Source organism: Tripterygium wilfordii, chromosome 21 (assembly GCF_013401445.1).
Source record: "Tripterygium wilfordii isolate XIE 37 chromosome 21, ASM1340144v1, whole genome shotgun sequence".
Taxonomy (NCBI): domain Eukaryota; kingdom Viridiplantae; phylum Streptophyta; class Magnoliopsida; order Celastrales; family Celastraceae; genus Tripterygium; species Tripterygium wilfordii.
Genome location: NC_052252.1, coordinates 4,340,659 through 4,363,445, shown reverse-complemented (window position 1 = coordinate 4,363,445; position 22,787 = coordinate 4,340,659). Strand labels below are relative to the sequence as shown.

Here is a 22,787-nt window from a genome sequence, read left to right as displayed (position 1 = left end):
AGAGGTGGTAGTGGTGGTGATATAGAAAGTTTATTATTTGGTATTCAGGAAGTTTCAAAATCCCAGCCAAAAAAAATGGGATGGGATCTTTACTCCCTCTCTTGTATTAACACCTCATGATCTGTGTTAAAATCCATGGTTATGAACCGGGTGGGATGAAAGTAGCAGATAGAACAGGAGGGGGCACTGAGTTTGCCATGATCAAAGGGGTTGGAGACGGTCTCCCTAACTAAGCCATACTAGTATGTCTGCCACAGCATTTGCAGATCTTTTAACATGACAATATATAAATAGCCTGACATCACATCGCCCCTAATCTTCGAATTTCATCAATGATTAAAACACGAGAAGCTAGGATTTCTTGATTGGCCCTGATTGCATTAACAACTACCAGAGCATCTACGTCAATGATGATAACTCTACCTGCATTAGTGAGGCTGCTTCACTTTCTGCCTCCAGACAGCTGCTACCTCGGATTTGTTTAAAGACTGAATTTGATAGGAATATCTCATGAAACTGGCAGTTTGGTGGGCAGAGCGAACAGAGAAGGAACCTGAAGAGTGAAAAAAAAAAAACCAGAAGAAAGAATCTCTGGCCATTACATAACCGATGATTTTTCTTGATTAAGAGTTAATCCAGCATCGTAGTTGCCTCTTCTTACAGTGGCTTTGCAAAAAAGTAAGCAGTCATCAGCAAAAAGAACGTGAGAAATCATAGGAGCACCACGGCTAATAGCCTAATTCGCATTCCATGTAAAGACCCTGCAGAGATTGCCTTTTGCATTAAAAAAGACAAAACCATCAGCACAAATAAGGAAACAGATGAGGGGAAATAGGATCTCCCTGCCGATTGCCGAAGGCCTCTAGATGGTTTGATGTACCCTCGAACCTCCCCATTAATGATAATGGATTAAGAAACAGAGGAATCCCCGCTGACATAATTTTGGATATCCAGTTGTCGCTGAAGCCAAACGTCTTCATCATTGCGACCAAAAAGCTCTACTCAACTCTATGGTAGGCTTTACTGAGGTCTAGTTTTAGTGCCATGAATCCCTGCTGACCTTGCCGAAAGGGTGTTTAGGTAATGGAAGGCTTCTGATGCTACAATTAAGTTATCTGTGATGAGCATGCCAAGGATAAAAGCGCTTTGCTGCTCTGAGATCATCTTAGACATGAAATTCTTCATCCGATTACACGGGGACTTTGAGATAATTTTGTATATAACGGTACACAAGCTCATTGGCACTTTAATTTCTGGGATCAAGGCCAACAGGATATGGTTAATGGGCTGATGAAATATGGTTAAGAACTGCAGAACTGTCGTAGTAACTTTCATGGCCTGGTGCTTTAGTAGGCTTGATGGTAATAGTGAGGGGCTCATTTTGAGAGCAGGAACAATGAATGACAGCCAATCTGAGGTTCAATTGGTCTATGACGCCTCTTGACCCTCGACAAGTCATCAAGGCTTCCTGCCCACAAGCCTTGATGATTGGTATTTGGTAGGGAATTTGTTGGAAGTATCAAAGGAGACCTACCTTGGAGGATCTATGAGAAGGATGTAGGAAAGCAACTGGAAGAGATGATGGACAGGAAGAACAAAACTCTGCAAGGGCAAACATTTCTGGATGAAGTCTGGGATAGCTTGCTGACACCATTCTCACATGAGCTGCTAAATGCCAAGATGCCTACCCACTTCAAGATTCCAACCTTAGGAAATATATAAATGGAAGAGCAATCTCTTCGATTACGTCATGGGTTTCAATTCGATGATGGAGTTTCGAAGAGCAGCCGAGGCAACTCTCTACAAGGATTTCCCAGCCTCTCTAACTAGAACAAGAAGGAAATGGTTCTTAAACCTTCCTTATCATAGCATCACTAGTTTTGGCCTTTGGGATCTATCCCGAAAGACAATCGTGAAGTTTATTCCGTAATCTAAGCCTGTAAATTGGCTTACAAGTCCACCAATGCAGAAGCTAAAACTAAAAGAGAAAAAGGAAAACGAGGTATGATGTCTTAATACTTTTTTAAAAACCGAAGAACCACCTAGTCTCCAACATACCCATTGGACAGTTGAGTGGCAATGTCTTATACTCTATTAAGTATGAACACACCATGTATCCATGAATTCATACTCGTATTCATAGAATTCTTTTTTTTTCAAGTGACCGACTGCTGCATATTCATTTACCATTCGAAATATTTCTGTAAAGCAATCAAAAGAAATAATGTGGAACAGGAGAATCTGTACCCAATACTTGAATGTTGTCTTCCTTGACAGGTACCACCGTACCAGAAGATATACACAACCGTGTATATATATATATATATATATATATATATATATATATATATATATATATATATGATGTTCCATGATCAAGAAACTTCAAAAAGATTTAGCAACTAATATAGCTTGCCTGCACCTTGACTTGGCCTGCTCAAGTCTCTCACTCAGGGTCTCTTCTTTTACAGCAGCTTTCACCATAGCCAAATCCATCTCTATCAACTTCAACACTCTAAACAACTCAGTCACCATTCTCTCCTCCACTTTCCCTTCATCTCTCAACTCCTCTGCCTCTTCTCTTGCTCTCTCTGCCACTATCTCTCCCACTTTCTCCAACAATTCCGTCGATCCATACTCTCTATCCATCAACGCTAACAACTTGTCCAGGAAGTCCATTATCTCATACCCTATAGGCTTCTCCAAGTTAATCTCTTTAGTCCTCTTCCACCCTATCTCATAATTTGGTGGCTCAGGCTTCACAAGCCCGGTTCTTGACTTCTTGTCGCGTACTATATCCGCTCTTCTTCGCTTCTCGATGGGGAAAGAAGTGTCTGTGGTTAGCTCAGAAGGGGATATAAATGGCAAATCAGTTTCAGTAGTGGTGGAGGGTACATATGGTAAGTCAGGCTCTAGAGGTGAATTTGAGATTGAAGTGCATTTGATGGAGAAATAGTGGGTTTTGTGCGATGGGTTGGTTAAGATTGTAGAGATTTGGCTATGGTGGAGATGGTTCAAGTGAAGGATTATGGAAGCCATTGACAGTGGGTGTGTCGTGTGGAAGAAAAAGTGATTGAAGATAAGGCTGTTTGTCCCTACTGTTAGCATTTGTTAGCTATTTTCATAAAGCCAAACAAATATAAATGACATTGGGGGCAAAATTGGAAAAAAATCTCAAGTTTTTACATTGAAAATGTAATCCAGCAAGTTACGTCGGGAATGGAAGCAACTCACTGCAGTTTCAACTTCGAACCGCAATGATACACCATAACGCACAGCTCGGCCTTTGTTTGTTGTAGTATCAGGGAAAAGAGAAAGGACCAGGCTTTTCTTTGGACAACTGCCTGTAGTAGTCCAGAACCCTATCATTACAGTGTAAGAATTGCCACAAAGAATGCAGTTGAGGTCTATCAAGCTATAACATTCTGTTTAAAACCTCTTGTAGACACAAAATTTGGATTACACATGTGAGAAGCTCTCTCCTATTCCTCACTAGCTCTCACACTCAATTTCAATCTGTGTTATATACAGAAAAGAATGGCCAACTATAAAACTGGGATCCTTTATCCCAATATTGTACAGTGACTGATAGTTAAGACTCAAGAGAGTAACAAAATCATAATTGGGTATGAAACTGAGTCAATAAACTCTTCATGCTTTCGAGTTTTTGTCCGAGTTCTCGGATACTTGCAAGATGCTCAGCACAAGATCCTGAAGTAGCCATTTTGGCCACTATAGCATCACACTTGGCCTGTGAATCCTTGATTGCTTCCTCAAGTGAAGTCACTGTTGATTGCAGTGCTGCATCTGGGCTTCCAGTAATCAGACATGATGATGGCGAGTTCCCGATGCTGCCGGAACTGCTATCCCCATTGAGCATAGGTGAGAAAATTTTGTCAAAGCCCCCACCCCCTGCAATCAGGAATTAGAAATCATAAAGCTCAAGCAAGATGAAGCCTGGCGAGCCAAAGCCAACCAGTCTAGTTTCAAACAGGAGGATTTTTTATAACGAGTACCAAGTGTAAAATGATGTTTGCTAACATTCTGGTTCAAACAGTTAAATGCCAAAAAAATATGCAAATCCGCAAACAAAATACTCCCATACTAAAATACTTGAAGATATGATTAACATATGTAGCGTCTTTTCAGAAAGATATCGAGGCTGTTATTGTCCAAGATCTCCATTAGTCCAATTTATAATCTAATATATTCAAAAAAAAATAGTTTTACAATTATAACAAACCCCCCTTTCTGTCTATTACTTAACCAAGCAAAAAGAGGTGAGTGAAATTTCCTTTCCCCTCCATTCATTCTATCATCAAATCCAAACAAAGGAAAGATAATAAGTCCCTTTCACTTTCCTCCGCATCCAACCTTTCTTCCACCAATAACCCTCCCAATTCCATTTCCTTCAAACTTTCAAAGAGACGTTTAAGCCTTATGATCGGGATTCCCATCTGAAAATGATAAATTTCACGAACAACAAAAGAACTCATAAAACTTTTCTCAGAGCCCGTTAAACATACCGAGGTTGCTGAGTTGATCAATGGCTGACTGGCCAACAGATTTTTCCAGCTTGAGCAGACGCAGGACTCCAGCAGCAATCCGACCCATTGAATCAACTTCTGACTTGCACATAAAAGCAAGGTGCTGGAACTCATCTTTGGTCACAGCAGCCTCAATCTACAGCATAAAATGTATCATGAAGCACATTCCCACTAAGATGAAGAGCAAAGTTTGAATGTTATTACCGGTTGCTTGACAGAGAATTTCATGTTTTCAACAATCCAGTTGGCCATTTCATCATCAGCACTTTCCTCTGATATCACAATGCGAACTTCAAGGTTTATCCCTACAGATCCGTCAACAATTTCTTTGATCCCATTTGCAGGTATGCCAGCATGAAGATCGCTGTTTTTCCTTTGGGGCTTCAATGTCTGCAAGCCTTCTACACCAACCTACAAAAGTTCATGCATGATGGATCTATAAAAAAATTTTTAAAAAAAGAAGCAGCAGCAAGCCAGTGAAGCAAGGACCAAGGAGATCATTTAAACTTATTGGAGAAAGAACTAAAAGTGGGAAAAACTAAAGAATGATTTGCTCTATTTGGTTTCTAAGATCGAAAACAGAAACAGTATCGCCAAAACAACCTCTGAGCTAAACAAACCTGACCTGACCTTACAATTCCAGTCAAGAGTTTGCCAAGTATGGTCAACCCACTACACAAAGTTCACAACCCTCACAGTTTGCCTCGAAACGGGCATGCTGTTAAAATGCTGGCACCTAGCATTAGCAATACCCTAAATTATTCACATCAGCCAACAAAATATTTCTTTTCCTTTGATGGAGACACAATGAGTTTCTGCCATTAATACACACAAAAGGGGTGACAAAAATTCCTTGCAAGGTAGTGTAAAGAATTGATGCCCACTTCTCCACTAATGTCACCTAAATTTCAGTGAAAGTTCAAAATTAGTGTCCTTTTTTCTATTAAAAATGCTATTAACCTCCTCTAAAACCCGTAACATTGTTAAGCCTCTTATACACACCCACATATATATAAAATTATATATACATCAGGTGTCCTAAGCCATGGTGCCAAGGGGGTGGGAGAGGGAGGAAATCCTCACCGTGACCAATTCCACAGGATATTTCTGTCTTCCATGTGATTTGTCTCTGCCGTTCTGTAAATGCTTTGAACTACTTTTGGCTTTCACTAGCAGACTCTCAAAAGTAGTCTGCCAGCACCTCACTTCTCTGCCCACATCTTCATGGTTGTAAAACCACCATCTTTCTGCTGCCTCCTGTGCACCTTCAAGTGCAAATAACCAGTCCTTTAATTCAACAGATATCTCAACATCCTCAGGCATTCCCAAGTGCAAAAATCCATCATCTTCCGCATTTCCTGAACTTCCATCTGAAAAAAAAAATTGAATATTTCCAGATAAGTGGATTTAAAATAGAAGCAACAGAAAATAATAACCAAAACTAAATCAAAGTTCAAGGAATATTTTGTTCAATACCCTGGCGTAAATCATCAACCATGAGAGGCGATGCTTTGAAAAGTTTTGATAGTGGCCCGGCCGATAAATTCTTTAACCCTTTAGAGAGCCCCTCCCCAGGACCACCATCAGGCCCAAGGATTCCAAATCGATGAAGCAGCGCTTCAGCGTAGTTCATTCCTCCACCGAGGCGAACACCAGAGACACAAGCAGACACATTTAAACTGTGGCACTCCCTGTCCTGTTCATCAAATGGAATCACCTGTACCACACTTATATCCAGAAATGGAAGCTTCCTTCTGTTGTCCACCCAAAAGACTGATCTTAGCTGAGGGTGTCCATTTGCAATTACCAAAGGATTTTCAAGAAAAGTAAACGGAGTAGCATTCCCCTCCAACAAGTTTCCCTCGGCGTCTACACAGTCCAATTCAACACTCTCCCAGCGTAAAGTTGAGGAAATAGCAATCGCCCCACCAAGAGTTCTGTGAGTAACTTTAATGAACAGGTCTTCTCCAATAAATTGAGCTAAAGGCAAACCCTGGAGATTTACACAGGAAGATTCTAGAAACCTAAGCTGAAGGTCCTTCACCGCTAAGCTTGCTGCAGTATCACAAGGAACCTTCTCCAACAGCCTACCACCCACAAATTCATCTTGTCTACGCTTTGTTGGTCTATTGCTCTTTCCAGCTAAGGCAATCTTTTCACTTACTCTACCAAAGTACACATAAAAATCCAGGACAAAAAATAGCTGCTCAACTGAGGTGTTGGAAAGAAACTGTTGACAAGCAACCCCAACTCTGACAACACCCCCTGGAGGAGGAATCTGTATTAATGGGCTCCCATCAGCAGATACCATAGCTACCTCAATAGAAGCATCTTTAATCTCAACACACCTCCATAATCCTGATGCCCCCACATTAGAACTCTGGCGTTCAGTTAAGCTGGCCCATAATTCCAAAGACAAACTAAGTTCTGCTGCTCCAGCTGTCCATTTTTTCTGGCTAGCATCAATAGGTTGATTTTCCCAAAGACAAAAGCAAGCAGGATCCTTTTCCAGGTTCAGTAGCCTGAGTTTTAGTGAAGGTGACTCTGAGAAGAACAAATTCTTGATATGCAGTCTCGCACCAGCGAAGGCGTTATAGACAGTAGAATTCCCGATACTCAAAGGAGTGTCTGACTTGGCCGTGTCCAGAGAAACCGTAACATCCAACCCTTTCAGAGTGACCATAATGGAATTCACTGAAAAATCCGGCAAAATGGCACCAGGATTAACAACAATGCCATCAGCTATAAATGAAGATATCCTCAAACAGGATTCCTCCTGAAGATTTATCTGAGCAAGGAACGAGAAAGTGATAGCATAAGAATATTGGTACAAAAGGGTGGAAAACAATCATATATTGGAACTTTGGTGCATACCAAAAGAGGTTGACATGTGATAACTGTCTGTGAAGCAAAAGATGGCGGCACTGGGGACGGCTTAACCTGAAGAGAATGGAGGCATACCAAGGGGGTAACCTCATTTGACTGCCACTGCTGGTCTCCCAGTGGATATATAGGTGGCAAAAAATCATTAGCTGTTCAAGCAACCAAACTAAGAAAGATCAACTATGTGCAACATTATGAAGTACAAATCACATCATTTTGATGTTTATCTTCTCAAAATTATAGACTAAATTCAGAGAATACCAAAGTCAGGAATGTGCAAAAGTTGTACTATGGTAGCCTCGATTGATGGTTGAATCAGAGTGCATGGAGGGCGTGAAAAAGTATCCCTGCATTTTGCCAATTCGAAAGGGAATTATGTTCCAGTTATATGAGAATAAAGCAAAAATTAGGAGAAGAAGAGTGCACAAATTCTAAAATTTACTACATATATCTAAATATCTTTTCTTCATGGTTAGTACACTCAAAATTCATTGTTTCGAACAGCAGAACAAAAATAAATGGCTCAACAGACAACAGACAACAGATATATCCTTTTCAAGATTATCATCGAACAAGTTAGCATTTACTCAACTTACTTTAACCCACTACATGGGTCAGAGCCTTCATCTTTAGACTTGTATTTGGCAAAAAATCTATTCAATGGAGAGAGCTACTAATAGAAAATTAAATAGACAAAGTTAAGGGATATGAACCACATGCACATTTGGGAATGCACAAAGCATGAGAGAGAAAAACTATTACGTACAGTCAGGCAAACAGACGATGACAGTTTCCAAATCACTATATAATTACTATAAATTTACCTTAGAAATAGTCCACCAATCATAACCTTGGTCAAGTTGTCGGAATTTTCTCCGTCAGAGAGACTCGCCTGGAAGAATGATACGGTCAAGCACTATATTTTGGATCACAAGAATTCTCAGGGGATTCCAGAAATAAAAACTACTGATATGTGAAGAAGCAGAAAATAACATTATTTAAAATTGTCACCCAGAGCTCTCGAACTACAAAATAGAGTTTACACATCCTGCCAAAAAGAATGCTTCAATCGATTCAAGAGATCTTCGTGCACTCAAGCCAAATGAGTTGTTAACAAAACATTACAAATACAGAGACTAATTACGTCTAAAGTACGTAGAACGTAAAACTCAAACCACACCAATTCACACCTTTTACAATGAAATTTTATGTTACATCTATTTCTCACGTATTGCTTGTCAATCAGTATCAATATAACTTGCCAAGGGAAACATACTGAATATAACAAAATAAATGCAGGTTGCTCATTGTCATTCCTAGTTTGCTTAACACATACATTGTTATGCGCAAAAACTTGACCTATATGGAAGCATGAAATTGCTTATAATGTAAATACTTAGCGTCTTTGGAGATACCCGAGAAAACAAGAGCGATTGCATCAATAATTCAAGCTGGAACTCTGCAGTAAATAGAATCTAGTTAGATAGTTTTCAATGGAAAAAAACAAAAGAACAAGACATTACTAACAAGAAATGGAACACTTGAGAGAGAGAGATGGAGAGAGAACAAATCAAACCAGCATCTTTTATGCAGAGAAATATGTGGTCCACAACAATAGACACCAGAGAACGTCCTGCTGCTTCAGTTGATCGCTGTCAGGAATCCATAAGAGAAAGAGAGAGCAACTTGGTTTAGATTTAATCACATTCAGAACCCTAAACTACATGCAAGGTGACTTCAAAAAGTAAATGAAAGACATATTACAACCTGCTGAGCCTGTAGATCGGCATCTCCTCTATTAAGACATACATATAATCCAGTCAAGAAGCGGAGAAGAGCACGCAATCCTGCTCATGTAACAGTGTCTTTACGCACTTGCTATGATGACAACATATAATATCAATTCCAACTGAGGAACAAGAGAGTAAATTAACATTTTATTATTACCTGGTTCACTCAATGCAGGACAAACAGCTTCTGTAATATGTAGTTGAACCTCAAGACCAATTGGACTGTTAAGCTCAGTCCTCTGCACTGTGATCTGATCCATATTTCATAGTTAGAAATCCCTGATGATAACTACTACACATCTTAAAACTAACCAGATATCTTTTCCAAACTATATTTTTGTCAAAACACTCTAATAGGTTGCACAAAGCAAGATTTGCATTACATGAGCCTGTCCAGATATTCCTTCCAGAAAACGTTCACCACCAAAGAAAACTCGCTTTGCACCATCATCATCTCTTTGATTTGCCCCTTTTTGAGAGCATGCTAAATTAGCATCGGCAAACATATCAGGATGAGGCAGAAGATCAACAGATAAAGATTCCCATTCAAGTTTCTGTCAGCAAAGAATGAAGCATTATCAGATACTATCACAGCTGTATCATTGGTATCTTTGTAATGAAAGTAGTGGGAGGAAATCAACTCACTAATACTGAAAATTTTTGTGCATTAAGAATGGGTGAATTGTATATGCTAAATTGCTAATTAATACATGCATCCCTATCTCATAGCCACTGAATTACCTTGAAAACATATATATATTTTGTGTTAGTGGAGAAATCACGAGCTTCCTTGAGATTCACAACCTGTAGGCAGGAGAAGTATTTAAGCAAGCATATATGCTTACATAAGCAGTCAAGAAATGATATCACAAGCATATAAAGAAACTCACTTGCCAGTTTTCGTTTGTTGTATACAGTGAAAGATTGCGCATAGTGATGGATGCTAGAGGTGATGCCCTGGAGAAAAGACAAAACGAGTTTCAATCAAACTGTACAACCATGAATTTCGGCGGCACCCAATAGAAATGAATCAATGATTAATAAGGCAGCAGTTTCAGCTTTATTGCAAACAACATTATAACCATAATGTATTAACCATTCCATCTAATGTCACTTCCAGGATAAGCAAACAAATAGAGGACTACAGTTAATAGATGAATCCAGAAACAATTTAATTCTAGAAGCACATGGATACTAAATTTTGTTTTCTTTTCTTCAACACCAAAGTGTGATTGGGATTTTGCCACCAAAAGCAAAAGCAGTCACCGAACCAAGAGATTGTTAGGGCATGCTTCTGCAAAATGGGCCAAGACCGATTAAGTTGATCCTATATTTTAAACATTTGCAACCGCAAAATCCATGATCCACGTCTTAACCATTTGTGAAGAGATGATAGCCCCGTATTAACGCACTTCGGACTTGAACTAGGGCAAGGTTCAAGCCCTCTCTCGTGCTAATAATAATGGTTAAAGAGAACATACATTATAAAGAAAAGGGACATTAACACATAGACTTTAAAGGGAACAAAACCTCACCAAGCTGCCCCTCCTTCACGAGAAGAACCCCCACGAGTTTCAAGTAGAAGATTAAGAGTGCTAACTTGAACAGTCATTCCATCTGCAATCTGATAGTTATAGTAATTAGTAACAATAGGTCACCAAGTAATTTTCACCCTCAATCCCAACATTTCTCTTTATAAAATTAAATACAAGCTGGCATATTGGAAAGCCGTGCAACCGCCAGGTTCTCAAGAACTTAGAACCTTAAAAAAAAAACTTCCAAAAATATCCTTTTTGCTAATAATGTCACTATGTCAGTTGAAATTTCCACACAAAAATTAATAATAATATCAGTTGAAAAAATAAGTCCACACTTCTTGGAAGTATAATACGAGGAAGAGCAGGGACAAATGGGAACAGAGAATCTAGCCTTTACGTGATAAAAAATGGAAGACAGAGAATCTAGCCTTTAATGAATCCTGTCTTCTTTTGTAGCCTCTTTACTATGTTCATGAATTGGTTAGCTTTCGAGATAAAGAAGGCCCACTGGAACAGATTATAAATTTAAGGGATATCTTTGCGAGCTAAATGCCATTTGTAATCTCTTCAGTCTTCCTCTGGTGAAAGTGTCACCTTGTACATGCATTTAAATATGTAACCAAAGAAAACTCAACTAGCAAGTTTGGAGATCTAACCACAAAAACATAACAGCCCCAAAGATAACATCAAACCTTATCAGCGAATCCATAGCCACTACCCTTCCCAGAACTTGAGGATGGCTGGGTACTGCAAACAAGAAACCAGAGGCTGTGTCACTTAAAGCACATGTTAAGCATTACAGCACACAAACTCTACTTTGGAGAGTAACCTGTCCATTGATGAAGCTATATTACCTGCTAGCATTTCTACATGCATCCACATCTTGATTCTCTTCCAGAACCAAGTCGAGTCTATCAATTTGCACCACAATCGGCTCTATTTGAACATTACTCACATATGGAAGCTATAAAAAAAAAAAATTAGACAAATGACTATATTAGGGGGAAAAAAGCATCATGGGGGAAAATCAAAATCAAGTGGAACCCAATTTAATTCCTAAGAAACTTAAGGCTACTAAATTACAAGGACAATTTCTATCCACATCAAGTTTCTTTCACTTCTTAAAATGACGGAAACTAATTCACTCAACTTGGAAGCCAATAATAGTTCGGGAAACCTAAGGTCACTGATTAACAAAAATCAAGTAAAACCAAATATGAATCTTTAATCAGCATCTAGATAAACCAACAGGGGCAAGAATAATAAACCAGATAAAACTGTAGAGTAGCACATGTAACCGAAAATAGCAAACACTCCTCATCACTATAATCTAACAAAATGCGATTTATTTAAAGAATCAAGCTTTAATTTTCCCAGTAGGAATAGAAAAAAGGCAAACAAATCTCGTGCACAAAGCTCTCGTAGTGGGCGAAGTCAGGGAGAGGCAACATGTATGCAGCCTTCCCTGCATAATATGCAAGGAGGCTGTTTCTGGGGTTTTATCTCAGTAGGAATCTAAAATAAAATACAAAAAATTCATGTCCTCTCCGTTATGAATTCATCAATGTTCTTCCCAAACCAAAACAATGAGAAAGGAGAAAGAGGGAAACTTTTTTTTATTGATTGTAAGCAAAGGGACGAAAACAAATGTTAAAATCAGTTGCGTTTAAAATCAACTGAGTATCAACCGTCTTATTCTCAACACTACACCCTCCCCAGTAAACCAAGCATATTCAGTTCAATTTGACTCAATTACAACTGCTTCACCAGCTAATCTTCAGCAGCATCACAATCTCAGGAACTCACATCAAACAATGACAGTACTTTAGTTCAGAACCAATTCAAATAATAACCAAACACAAGTTGCGAGAAACGAAATTTAAGCAGTTTATACTAACAATTATCTCCAATTTGCCAACTTTAGCTGTGGTCACATCAAGTGCCGGCGGCAATCCCATGCTAGCATGAAGAGCATCTCCATTGAGGTCTATCAGAACAAAATACACAATAACCATCAACATTTTCCCCTCTAATCAAAAACCTAGTCCACAAAAAGAAGACTTCCAAATTAGGAAAACTAAGAAAGTTAATCACATAGCCATTTCACCTAGATTGGAAAGCTGTGCGGCACGTCCCTGAAGCTTGAACTGATCTCTGGAGAAGGACTTGAGCCAGTACTTGAGGGTGTACTCCAACGCCCTTGCCAGTATCGATTCCATCACCGCCTTCTACTACAGACCTCCACAACCACGAGTTTCGAATTGCTATTACTTATCGATCCAATATATGACAAGAAGATCAAGTGGAATAGACGATATGTGAAACCCTCGAAGAATTGAAAGGGGAGGTGTTGATGCGAATGAGGTCATTTGGTTTTGGTTTATAGTTGTGTAAAACTCTCTCGTTTTTTGTTTCAGGTGGGAATCTGAAACAGGAAGCTTTTCGCATGTGTTAACACGCATAGCATGTGCGAAGGGGTTGCTGGAGACAAAGATGCGTTGGATCGGGCGTTAACGGGGTCGGGAGACGATTTGTCGGTGTGTCTTCCAGTTTGGGAAAAGTGAACGGAGAGTAAATATGAACCAAAAAATACTCAATTGCATCCCGCGTGCATGAGTCAGGGATCATGAAAGTCGGCCAAGCTACAGGCGGGCGGCTCACAGACGGGCCCGTTAGAGGCCCGGCTCGTCTTGTAAAAGAGCCGAGCTCATGCATCGAAGCCTGTTTTGTCAAAATATTAGCTCCATAAAAGACGTTCATTGTGTGAGAGGGATTAAATCTTTGTTTATATATCAATGTCACTCGGTTGAGTTATGTGAATTTGTTATAAAATAAAATCAACCTTTTAACTCAACAGGCACATTAGCTTTATTCAATTGGCAGTTGTTATCGAAGCTTTGCTTTACCTTTAATCATTTGGGGTTTAGAGCTTTGAAAATGAAAGTTCTTATTTTCTTACTATTAGTCAATTATAGGAGGACACCATTTGCAGGCTTTGTTGCATATTGACGTATCAGAAAGTTATTCGTTTTATGGGTAACTTTCCTACGACATGCGCAATTCAAGGAATTTATCATCATGGGCCGCTTGGTTGGGCCCAAACAGATGTCATAAGAGACCAGGCCCAATTTTTATTGTGCCCAAATTCATTGATGAAGTTCCAAATGCAAGCCCAATCAACATTGCCAATTTTTATGGTCACTCTCAATTTGGCTCACTGTGTGCTATATTGGCTAGCTAACAATTCAAGACTCACACCATAAAAAGTTTGTTTTTTGAACATCTGATATAGGTATAACCTCATATCGTCGAACCCGCACGCATAGAAATTTCCCATAAACAATTTATCAAACCATGTAAATATACATATATGTGTGTGTGAGTTAGTTCTCACTTTTACCGTTTCTTTTATTTTTGTTATTTGTTACACGTTGAACATACACAAGAAACCCTTTCATATTTGAATGAAAAAGAATGACAAAATGGTTATAGTTTTCCTCTTAAGCAAAGCTTAATTTTTATTTTTATCACTAATTAGTTGCAGGCATGCCCGTGCTTTGATCTACATGTAATTGTAATTATTACCTAAAATCATGAATTAGCCTAAACGTCTACCCTCATGTGACGCTATTAATGATAAATATAATTGTTTGAATAATACTTAACTTGACAACCAAGAATACTTGCCATAAAAGAAAAGCCCCTTGTTCCGTTTCAAAATCTATGGTCGTCCCTTACCTACTATCACATGTTCCCGCAACATCGGAGGTTCAGTACTCCCTTACTCCCCGCCGTTTGATCATATCATACAAAGGTAACCACATCAGCTGATTCAACGCGCAAGCTTGTACTCTCAGTCACGTATGAAGCTCAGACACTCGCTTGCCGCGACTAACACATACTCGCTTGATTGCCAATAGATGAAAAATTTGTAGCCAGAGGGACTGCGAGTGAGATTCACGCACAATGTGGATAAAGTGAGATTGTTATCAAAACAAGGCAGGCTGGATAAAGTTTGAAGGTTTGTTATCACGTGCGTTTCACGTGTTGTTTTTATTTTCTTTTGATGATTTATCATGTTTTTAACATGGGAGGTCCATGAATTTGATTTCTATTGAAATAATATCTGTAACCACGTATTGGACTTTAGTCTAATTTACTTTGTCATTAGGTGAAAAATTTTTGTGTACGCGAGTTTTATTGTCTGAGTTTAATCACATATCAATTGTTTAAATGACAAATTTGTATAATTTGAAGTTGTCCACTATAAAACAGGTGTTTTTAATTCCAAAAGAAGCTTTGTCCTTTATTTTTTTTACACTTGTTTGAGGGCTTTAATGAAAAAATGTAACTTTTTTGAAAATAACAAAATTAAACGATGAACACAAGTTATGAAGTAGATCATTAAAAATAAGTACCCAAATTCATGGATTAGACATCACTTTCTTCACAAGGAATTTAAGTGTATTAATTACCATAATTGCATGAATCTAGTTTGTTCATTCACTTTAGCCTTAAATCTTAACGTTAATAGGGCAATAAGTAACATTTATTACATGGTCATAATAATTTTAAAAAAAAAACTCAATTCAAATTACCAAATATTTATGCTTTAAATAAATTTGAATAAGGAATTACTGAAAATATTGTGATATTCAAGCCTTACCTTAGTATTAAAAAAACCATTTTACATATTCGACTATTTTAAATTGTCATAGAAATAAAAAAAGAAATAGTGTATTTCCTCAATTGTAGGGAAAAAAAAAAGAAGTGAAAATAAATATAAAAGCAAAAATAGGTGAAATTGGTTTGACCCGTTTTTGGGTCCAAACCAAATAGCTTGAAGACCGAAGCCAGATCAATGAATCCGAAGAGACGTACACACTTTTCCTTTGCCCAAAAACATTTCCTCCTCTTCATTATCCGAATACATCTCTGAATACCCTTTCTCTCTCTACTATGATTCATCCAAAATTTTCGGCGATTTTCCCTTCAAGACCCTAAAAAGCTTAAACCTTTCTAATTCTTCTCCCAACATCCTTTTAACGTTTAATTCGATTCTAATTCTATCCGTGTCTTCGATTTTTTTGGTTAAATTCGAAAACCCAAAATCCATTTTTTTTTGTACAAATTTGGTTTGATTATTTATTTTTGTTTACTGTAATTTATAAATTTTTTAACACAAAGCTCCAGTCTTTTCTCTGCAAGGATTAAGCAGAGACAAATCTTTGTTGTTCTGTTTTTTTTTTTTTCCTGGGAAGCTGTTTTTTAGTTTTTTGGGGAGCCAAAATCCGCAACACGACGCGGATCATAGTCTAAGCGGTGTTTGTTGTTGCCTTTGAAGTAACCGAGATGGAGATGGTGACACTTGTGACCTAGAATTGCCAAAATTGGTGTTTGTTTAGCTGCAAAAGAATTGGGTTTGTTTCAGAAGATTCAGCTTGGTGTTATGCTTAGAAGAGAAATTGGAGAATCGGCGATTATTTTCGTTTGGGTATTGTGTACTTTGATTGCTTGGGCACTTGGGGTTATGAGGAATAGCAGTGATGCCCAGAAACAGTTGGGTGGAGCTGTAGTTCCAAGGCCGGGGAGAGCAGGTAATGGGATCATACCGAAATTTCGAGCTATTTCAAGCTACTTAAGGATCGTCTCGTCTGGGGCGTCTACCGTTGCAAAGTCTGCGGCATCAGCTGCGGCTTCGATTGTCGATAAGATAGATGATGCCAACCATGACCAGGTAAACTAATGGAAATTTTTATCAAGTAGCTTTTCTGCAAGTTAAGCTGGTTAGATTTGAAAAGAGTGAATATGTATCCTAGCACAATTTGTTGGTGTTGGGGTTGGGGGACTACAATTTCACCAATAACCATGTTAAAATTATGGCCTAAAATGTGTTATTAAGTATTTTGGGTGCTCATAATGTGTAACGACAGAACCATGCCAATTGCTTTCTTTTATTACAAAAAATAGTAGATGAATTCAAATGGCTCATTTCACTTGCGTGTGTAACTACAGAATCCAAGGTTAATTTATTTCGACGTGCGATCTGTCCAGGTGTTTGATTTGTGAATGCAATTCAGGAATAATGTATAATTTTTGTGTTCCATTAACTTAATTTTGAATGATTTTTGGTTGCAATTTAGAATGATGCATTCATTCTTGCATGCGATTAATTTAATGTTGATTGTAGTGCAGTTAATTAGTGATATTTCAAATTATTTTAAATGTGTAATTCATGTCGAATGGCTTGGACATATGACACGTTTCAGCTTTTTAGCATAGAGTTCAGATGGGATCTTTTGATAGAACTTTGGTATGTCCATCTTATTTTGTTTAAGCAGGTCAAACCTTATGGTGGGACTATGTAATTCTGCTTTGGTATTAACTTGATCTTACAAAATGTGGTATTTGGTGGTGCTTGAGCCTTGGTAGTAATGAAAATTTTTATTCTGAGCTTGCCATTTTGAACATTAAGGAATCAATGTTATCCTAAAGAGAGAGAAACAATGCTCAGTAACTTGGCTACGGTGCAATGGAGGAGAAAAAGTGATCAACGTCTTTTCTTTTTTTGCGTGTCAGTGGATAGGAATACACTTTCTTTTTGCCTGAAGCCAATGGTAGAATTATTTTTTCTGTCCCCTGATTTTTCAATGGTTGCCTTGGAGCGATTGCTTGGGATATTAAGTTATATATATTGAAATACCCTTTCTTATTATTAGCATCTTTTTTTATCTTGTGCATTTTTTTTACTGAAATCCTTTCTTGTTATGAATGAGTTCTCTTGTAAGATAGATTAATCAAGTGAGAGGTTGTGAGTTTGTTATTTGGTCGAGATTCTTAGTTTTTCTCTTTTATTCTCTTGACTATTGTCTTGAATCATACTCCTTAGACAGGGTAATCCAGTTATCCTTTTCTCCAATTTGATTCGTCTAGCCTTTCTCTCTACCGATTGTGTTCAGCGCACGAGACTTTGATTATGTTAATCTGAGTATGTATCTTTTTTATATTATTATTATTATCTTTATCTGAGTATGTATCTGACTTCCAAAGCATTATATTTCAAGATTGTTCACAAACCGGTATTTGGCATATTATAAAATAGTTATAATAGGTGAGAAATTTAGTAGGCCCATGGTATCTAGAATTTTGGTATGTGATTGGGAATTTTTAATAGTTATGATGTGTACTTGTTCACTAGATCAGGTACTTCTGCTCGTTCCCTTGCACTGTTGAAAGTTATGCTCGGTTTAGGTGTTGATTTTATTTAATTTTTTTTGGGATTTCTTCTAATAAAGAGGTGATGCTGGGCTTCTCTTATTTTAATTTTTTGTTGCAATTTGAAGGTGCTATGGGCTGGGTTCGACAAGTTAGAGAATGAGGGGGATGTAACCCGGCAAGTTCTCTTGCTGGGATATCGCTCTGGTTTCCAGGTCTGGGATGTTGAAGAGGCAAACAATGTTCGTGACTTGGTTTCAAAACATGATAGTCCTGTTTCTTTTATGCAAATGCTACCAAAACCAATAGTATCAAGAACTTCAGTTGACAAGTTTGCAGATAGCCGACCACTTCTGGCAGTTTGTGCAGATGGCCCCCATTCTGGAGGTTGTAACGTTCAGGATGGGTTAGCCGATCTTTGCAATGGGAGCATCCCAAACTACCATGCCTTGGGAAATGGCAGTTCCATGCCTACTATGATTCGGTTTTATTCATTGAGTTCTCACTCTTATGTACATGTTCTGAAGTTCCGATCTATTGTCTATTGTGTAAGATGCAGTTCCCGAGTTGTTGCTATTTCTCAAGCAGCTCAGGTATTTTAATTTTTAAGTTGTGTTTCTTTGCACCCTTGTTACTTCCTAATCAGAATGTAAGAAGTAAAATTTTGTGCTGCAGATACACTGTTTTGATTCCTCGACATTAGAAAGGGCATATACCATTCTTACAAATCCTATCATTACCAGTTGTCCTGGTCCTGGCGGTATAGGCTATGGACCTCTTGCAGTTGGTCCCAGGTGGCTAGCATACAGTGGTAGTCCAGTTGTAGTATCCAATTCTGGCCGTGTTAGTCCACAGCATCTGGGGCCTTCTGCTAGCTTTTCTGGTTATGGTTCAAATGGGAGTCTGGTTGCGCACTATGCAAAAGAGTCTAGCAAGCAACTTGCTACCGGGATTGTGACTCTAGGAGACATTGGATATAAAAAACTGTCGAGGTATTGCTCCGAGCTTCTGCCAGATTCACGTAGTTCTCTGCAATCTGGAGGTCCTGGCTTGAAGGGCAGTGGAACTGTTAATGGTCATTATCCGGATTCAGATAGTGTTGGCATGGTACATGCTCATATTATTTTGTTTGTTTACCAGTTTTCATCTTCATACTTTTTTACATCACTTTCCCTGCTGTAAGTTTGATTAAAGTGACATATGTAGTCTTGACTTGGTTTTAGCTCGCTGAATATAAGTTATACTTAATCTGAACTTTCTGATGGAAAAAATATAATCATATTTATATATTCTATTCGAAATATTGATGGATTAAATTACTAATCAGTAAAGATTGGTTTGTTCTCTGTTTTCGTTCGTAACAGCTGTTTTTCCTTTACTTGGAAGTTTAATTAAAATGTGGTATATAGTCTTTTACTTGGCTTGAGCATGCTTTGTCTGACGAAATAGAGTGGAAATATATAGATATATATATTGTCCGTAGGCCGTAGCGCATTATATTAATCAGTTGACCTACTCTGTCGCTATAATTTTCTTCTTCCTCAATTGTTTTGATTGAGGTGTTTTCACAAGGTCACACTTTCACTTTTGTTTTCTTGTTCTGTTTGTTGATCTGTTGCATGTTGATCCTTATTTCTCATTCTTGATTCTCCGATCTTTATTTTGGTTCCTCAGGTAATTGTTAGGGACATTGTCAGTAAACAGGTTATTGCGCAGTTTAGGGCGCATAAGAGTCCTATTTCAGCATTATGTTTTGACCCTAGTGGGACTCTTTTAGTCACAGCCTCAGTTCAGGGTCATAACATAAATGTATTCAGAATAATGCAAGGACTTCCAGGAATCTCATCTGGCGGTGACGTTGACACTTCTTATGTACATCTTTACAGGCTGCAACGTGGTTTGACGAATGCTGTAAGAGCAGTATAGTTGTTTTGGTATTTTTTCTTGAATTTGTCATTGGTAGCGACAAACTTTCTGATCCTTTATTTTAATTCCTTGAGGATGATTTTTCAGGTTATACCGGACATAAGTTTCAGTGATGACAGCAGCTGGATCATGATAAGTTCCTCAAGAGGTACAAGCCATCTATTTGCCATCAATCCATTTGGTGGCGCAGTAAGTTTTTTGTCTGCTGATGCTGGTATCACCATTAAAAATAGTGAATCGGGTGTCATGACTAAATCGGCAGTTCGTTGGCCTCCAAATTCGGGTGTACAGATGTCTCATCAACAAAAGCTTTGTGCATCTGGTCCCCCAGTTACACTTTCTGTTGTTAGCAGAATAAGAAATGGCAATAGCGGTTGGAGAGGCACCGTAAGTGGTGCTGCAGCTGCTGCAGCAGGCAGGCAGGGTTCCCTTTCGGGGGCTATTGCTTCGTCTTTTCGTAATTGCAAAGGGAACATTGGTTTAAATGTTGATAACAGCTCTTCGAAGACCAAGTACCTTCTTCTAGTTTTTTCTCCTTCTGGTCTTATGATTCAATATAGATTGCGGACTCCAGCTGGTTTAGATTCTGGAACCCTTGCCTCTGTATCAAACAATCCATACGAGCCAGCTGCAGAATCTGATGGAAGATTAGTAGTTGAGGCAATCCAGAAGTGGAATATATGCCAGAAACAAAGTCGACGTGAGCGTGAAGATAATATCGATATCTATGGTGAGAATGGAAATTCAGACAATCACAAGATATATCCAGAGGGCATGAAGAAGGGGAATAGCATTTACCCTGAAGCATCAATAGCAACAGCGAAGATCAACCCTGAGGAAAAGCATCAGCTGTATATTTCTGAAGCTGAATTGCAAATGCATCAAGCTCGGGTCCCTTTGTGGGCAAAACCTGAGGTATATCATGCAGTCTGCTGGAATAAATTGTGTGCCATCCTTTTGGTTATTAATGTTCTTTGATTTGACATGCATGATGCATTATGATTGTTTACCAGATATACTTTCAGTCCATGATGATGGATGGCATGAAAGTGGATGAAGGAAAAGCTTTGGTAGGGGAAATAGAGATTGAACGAATTCCAACTTGTGTGATTGAAGCAAGGTCAAAAGAATTAATTCCTGTATTGGACTATCTCCAAACTCCCAAATATTATCAAATGAGGTATGATGATGTTGTTGTATTATTTAGATAAAGAAAGTTTCAGTTTCAAGGTTATAAGATTGGGATCTTTTTTATAGATTCCATGTCTATCTTGACTAGGGTTTACTTTGTACCGTTTCCTTGTTTTTTATCCATTTATATTGCGCTTAGTATTGATGTTGCATTCTTATAGGGTTCCTGCTGTAGATAGTGATATCAATGGGAACCTGATGCAGCCAAAGTCTGGGCCATCCGAAAGTAGCAGGATTTCACATCAAAACAGTTCTGGTTCTCTTGAATCCATGACTGAGATTGGTGCTGCGGTTAGTGAACTCCAGTGTGGTGTTGAAGAGACTGGGTGGGATGGTCCTGGGATACCTACAGAAACTAAGGACTTTGTAAATAACAATGATAGCCTAAAAACAAATACTCAGCTCGAGATTGTAAATAATAGAGAGAGCTTGAAGATGGAGTCTCAACTCAAGTTTGTAAATAATGACATCAATGGCCTAACGGAGAATCGTTTTGAAGATGGCGATGAGCTTGATTAAGGTAATTTCTTTGATCTTCTACTGATTTAAATGTTTAGCTGGATTATTTTGAGGAGTGCCCTTTCAATATTTTGTGGAAAGCGGGTAAATTTTTTGGCTGAGTAATGGTATTATTTTAATACACCGTAGTATAACTGCAAAACATGGACATTCACGAGGGTACAATTTTTTTCCAAATGACTGCTTTTATTAATGTTGACATTCCATTATAACTTGGTAGTCGTACCATAGCCTGATATATGAGATGTTTTGTAAATATATTAATACTTGCTATATTTTTCTGTTCTATTGGAAGTATCCCCTCCCTCCGCTGCGCTCCCAAAAGCCTAAAGTCTAGCTTTTTGTTGATTACTTATTTATAATCAATTATCTATGCCACATTTGAGGAGTAAGGGTAGAGAATTGATAATAACAAGGGTAGGAAGGAGAGAAGACTGAAGAGACCCTTGTGCGTTTGGCTGAGGTAAAAGGTTGAAAGTAAAGATTACTTATACTGTGCACTGCCTCTTAACTTCTAGAGAGACCTGCCATAATTTGTGTATGCTTCTTGTATTATGCGGCTGATTGACGTGATACTTTTTTAGTCTGAAATGTCTCAAGTTATCGATGACTCTCCTTGCGATCTTGAGGCTCCTCGTCGCTTTGATTTGTTCATTGATGTTCCATGTCATTTTTTTCCCAAATATTATGTGTGCCATGGCCCGGACTGTAGTTTTCGAGTTAGACTGAACTCTTTCCTTCTTCTTGCTCATGTTCAGGTGTGCAGTTATTCTTTTATTCTCCAGAAGACTTGATTAACAGTGTTAATGCTATGATGGGTGAAATGTAGACGAGTGAGGTTTAGGGGTTTCGCTCTTTCGGCTCGACTGTGTGAAGTGGAAATTGTTGATATCATGGTGCTTGGGGTTTCTATCTTCAGTCATATGAACATTGTAAATAACAGATAATCATTTGTAATATGTAAATATTAGCATTACCCCTTATAACTTAACTACTGTTCTTATTCTACTAAGTCTTGTTATTTTATCCGTCACTATACTATGCTTAAACTCGGGATATTGCTCCTTGTAGGAATGGAACTCATGATTGATTATAAGATTCGACTCTAAAGAGATTCACCAACTATATGGATGCTATGATCCTTGTTTTCTTTGAAGTACCCGGTAGAAACATATGCA

The 22,787-nt window shown here is 38.3% G+C and overlaps 3 protein-coding genes across 3 annotated transcripts; 1 reads left to right on the top strand and 2 right to left on the bottom strand.

Moving 5' to 3' along the window:
- Positions 1 to 35: 35 nt before the first annotated feature.
- Positions 36 to 3,260, bottom strand: LOC119989203. The gene is made up of 2 exons (XM_038834575.1): positions 2,350 to 3,260; positions 36 to 2,311 (listed from the first exon to the last, which is right to left on the bottom strand). Exon 1 carries the CDS (start codon positions 3,106 to 3,108, stop codon positions 2,386 to 2,388), a length of 723 nt encoding a protein of 240 aa, XP_038690503.1. The 5' UTR covers positions 3,109 to 3,260; the 3' UTR covers positions 36 to 2,311; positions 2,350 to 2,385.
- Positions 3,261 to 3,412: 152 nt separating this feature from the next.
- On the bottom strand, positions 3,413 to 13,340 carry LOC119989202. Its single transcript, XM_038834574.1, has 20 exons — positions 12,866 to 13,340; positions 12,657 to 12,745; positions 11,613 to 11,722; positions 11,451 to 11,505; positions 10,756 to 10,844; positions 10,111 to 10,177; positions 9,962 to 10,024; positions 9,604 to 9,774; positions 9,378 to 9,471; positions 9,198 to 9,277; positions 9,007 to 9,082; positions 8,846 to 8,889; positions 8,255 to 8,322; positions 7,692 to 7,777; positions 7,422 to 7,579; positions 6,024 to 7,335; positions 5,631 to 5,917; positions 4,752 to 4,958; positions 4,527 to 4,683; positions 3,413 to 3,912 (listed from the first exon to the last, which is right to left on the bottom strand). The coding sequence occupies exons 1-20, from the start codon at positions 12,975 to 12,977 to the stop codon at positions 3,617 to 3,619; spliced, it is 3,621 nt and encodes a 1,206-aa protein (XP_038690502.1). The 5' UTR covers positions 12,978 to 13,340; the 3' UTR covers positions 3,413 to 3,616.
- A 2,297-nt stretch (positions 13,341 to 15,637) lies between these two features.
- On the top strand, positions 15,638 to 22,621 carry LOC119988735 (autophagy-related protein 18f-like). The gene is made up of 8 exons (XM_038833890.1): positions 15,638 to 16,495; positions 18,102 to 18,566; positions 18,649 to 19,080; positions 19,648 to 19,884; positions 19,987 to 20,814; positions 20,913 to 21,079; positions 21,252 to 21,610; positions 22,368 to 22,621. The coding sequence occupies exons 1-7, from the start codon at positions 16,208 to 16,210 to the stop codon at positions 21,607 to 21,609; spliced, it is 2,775 nt and encodes a 924-aa protein (XP_038689818.1). The 5' UTR covers positions 15,638 to 16,207; the 3' UTR covers position 21,610; positions 22,368 to 22,621.
- The last annotated feature ends 166 nt before the right edge of the window (positions 22,622 to 22,787 follow it).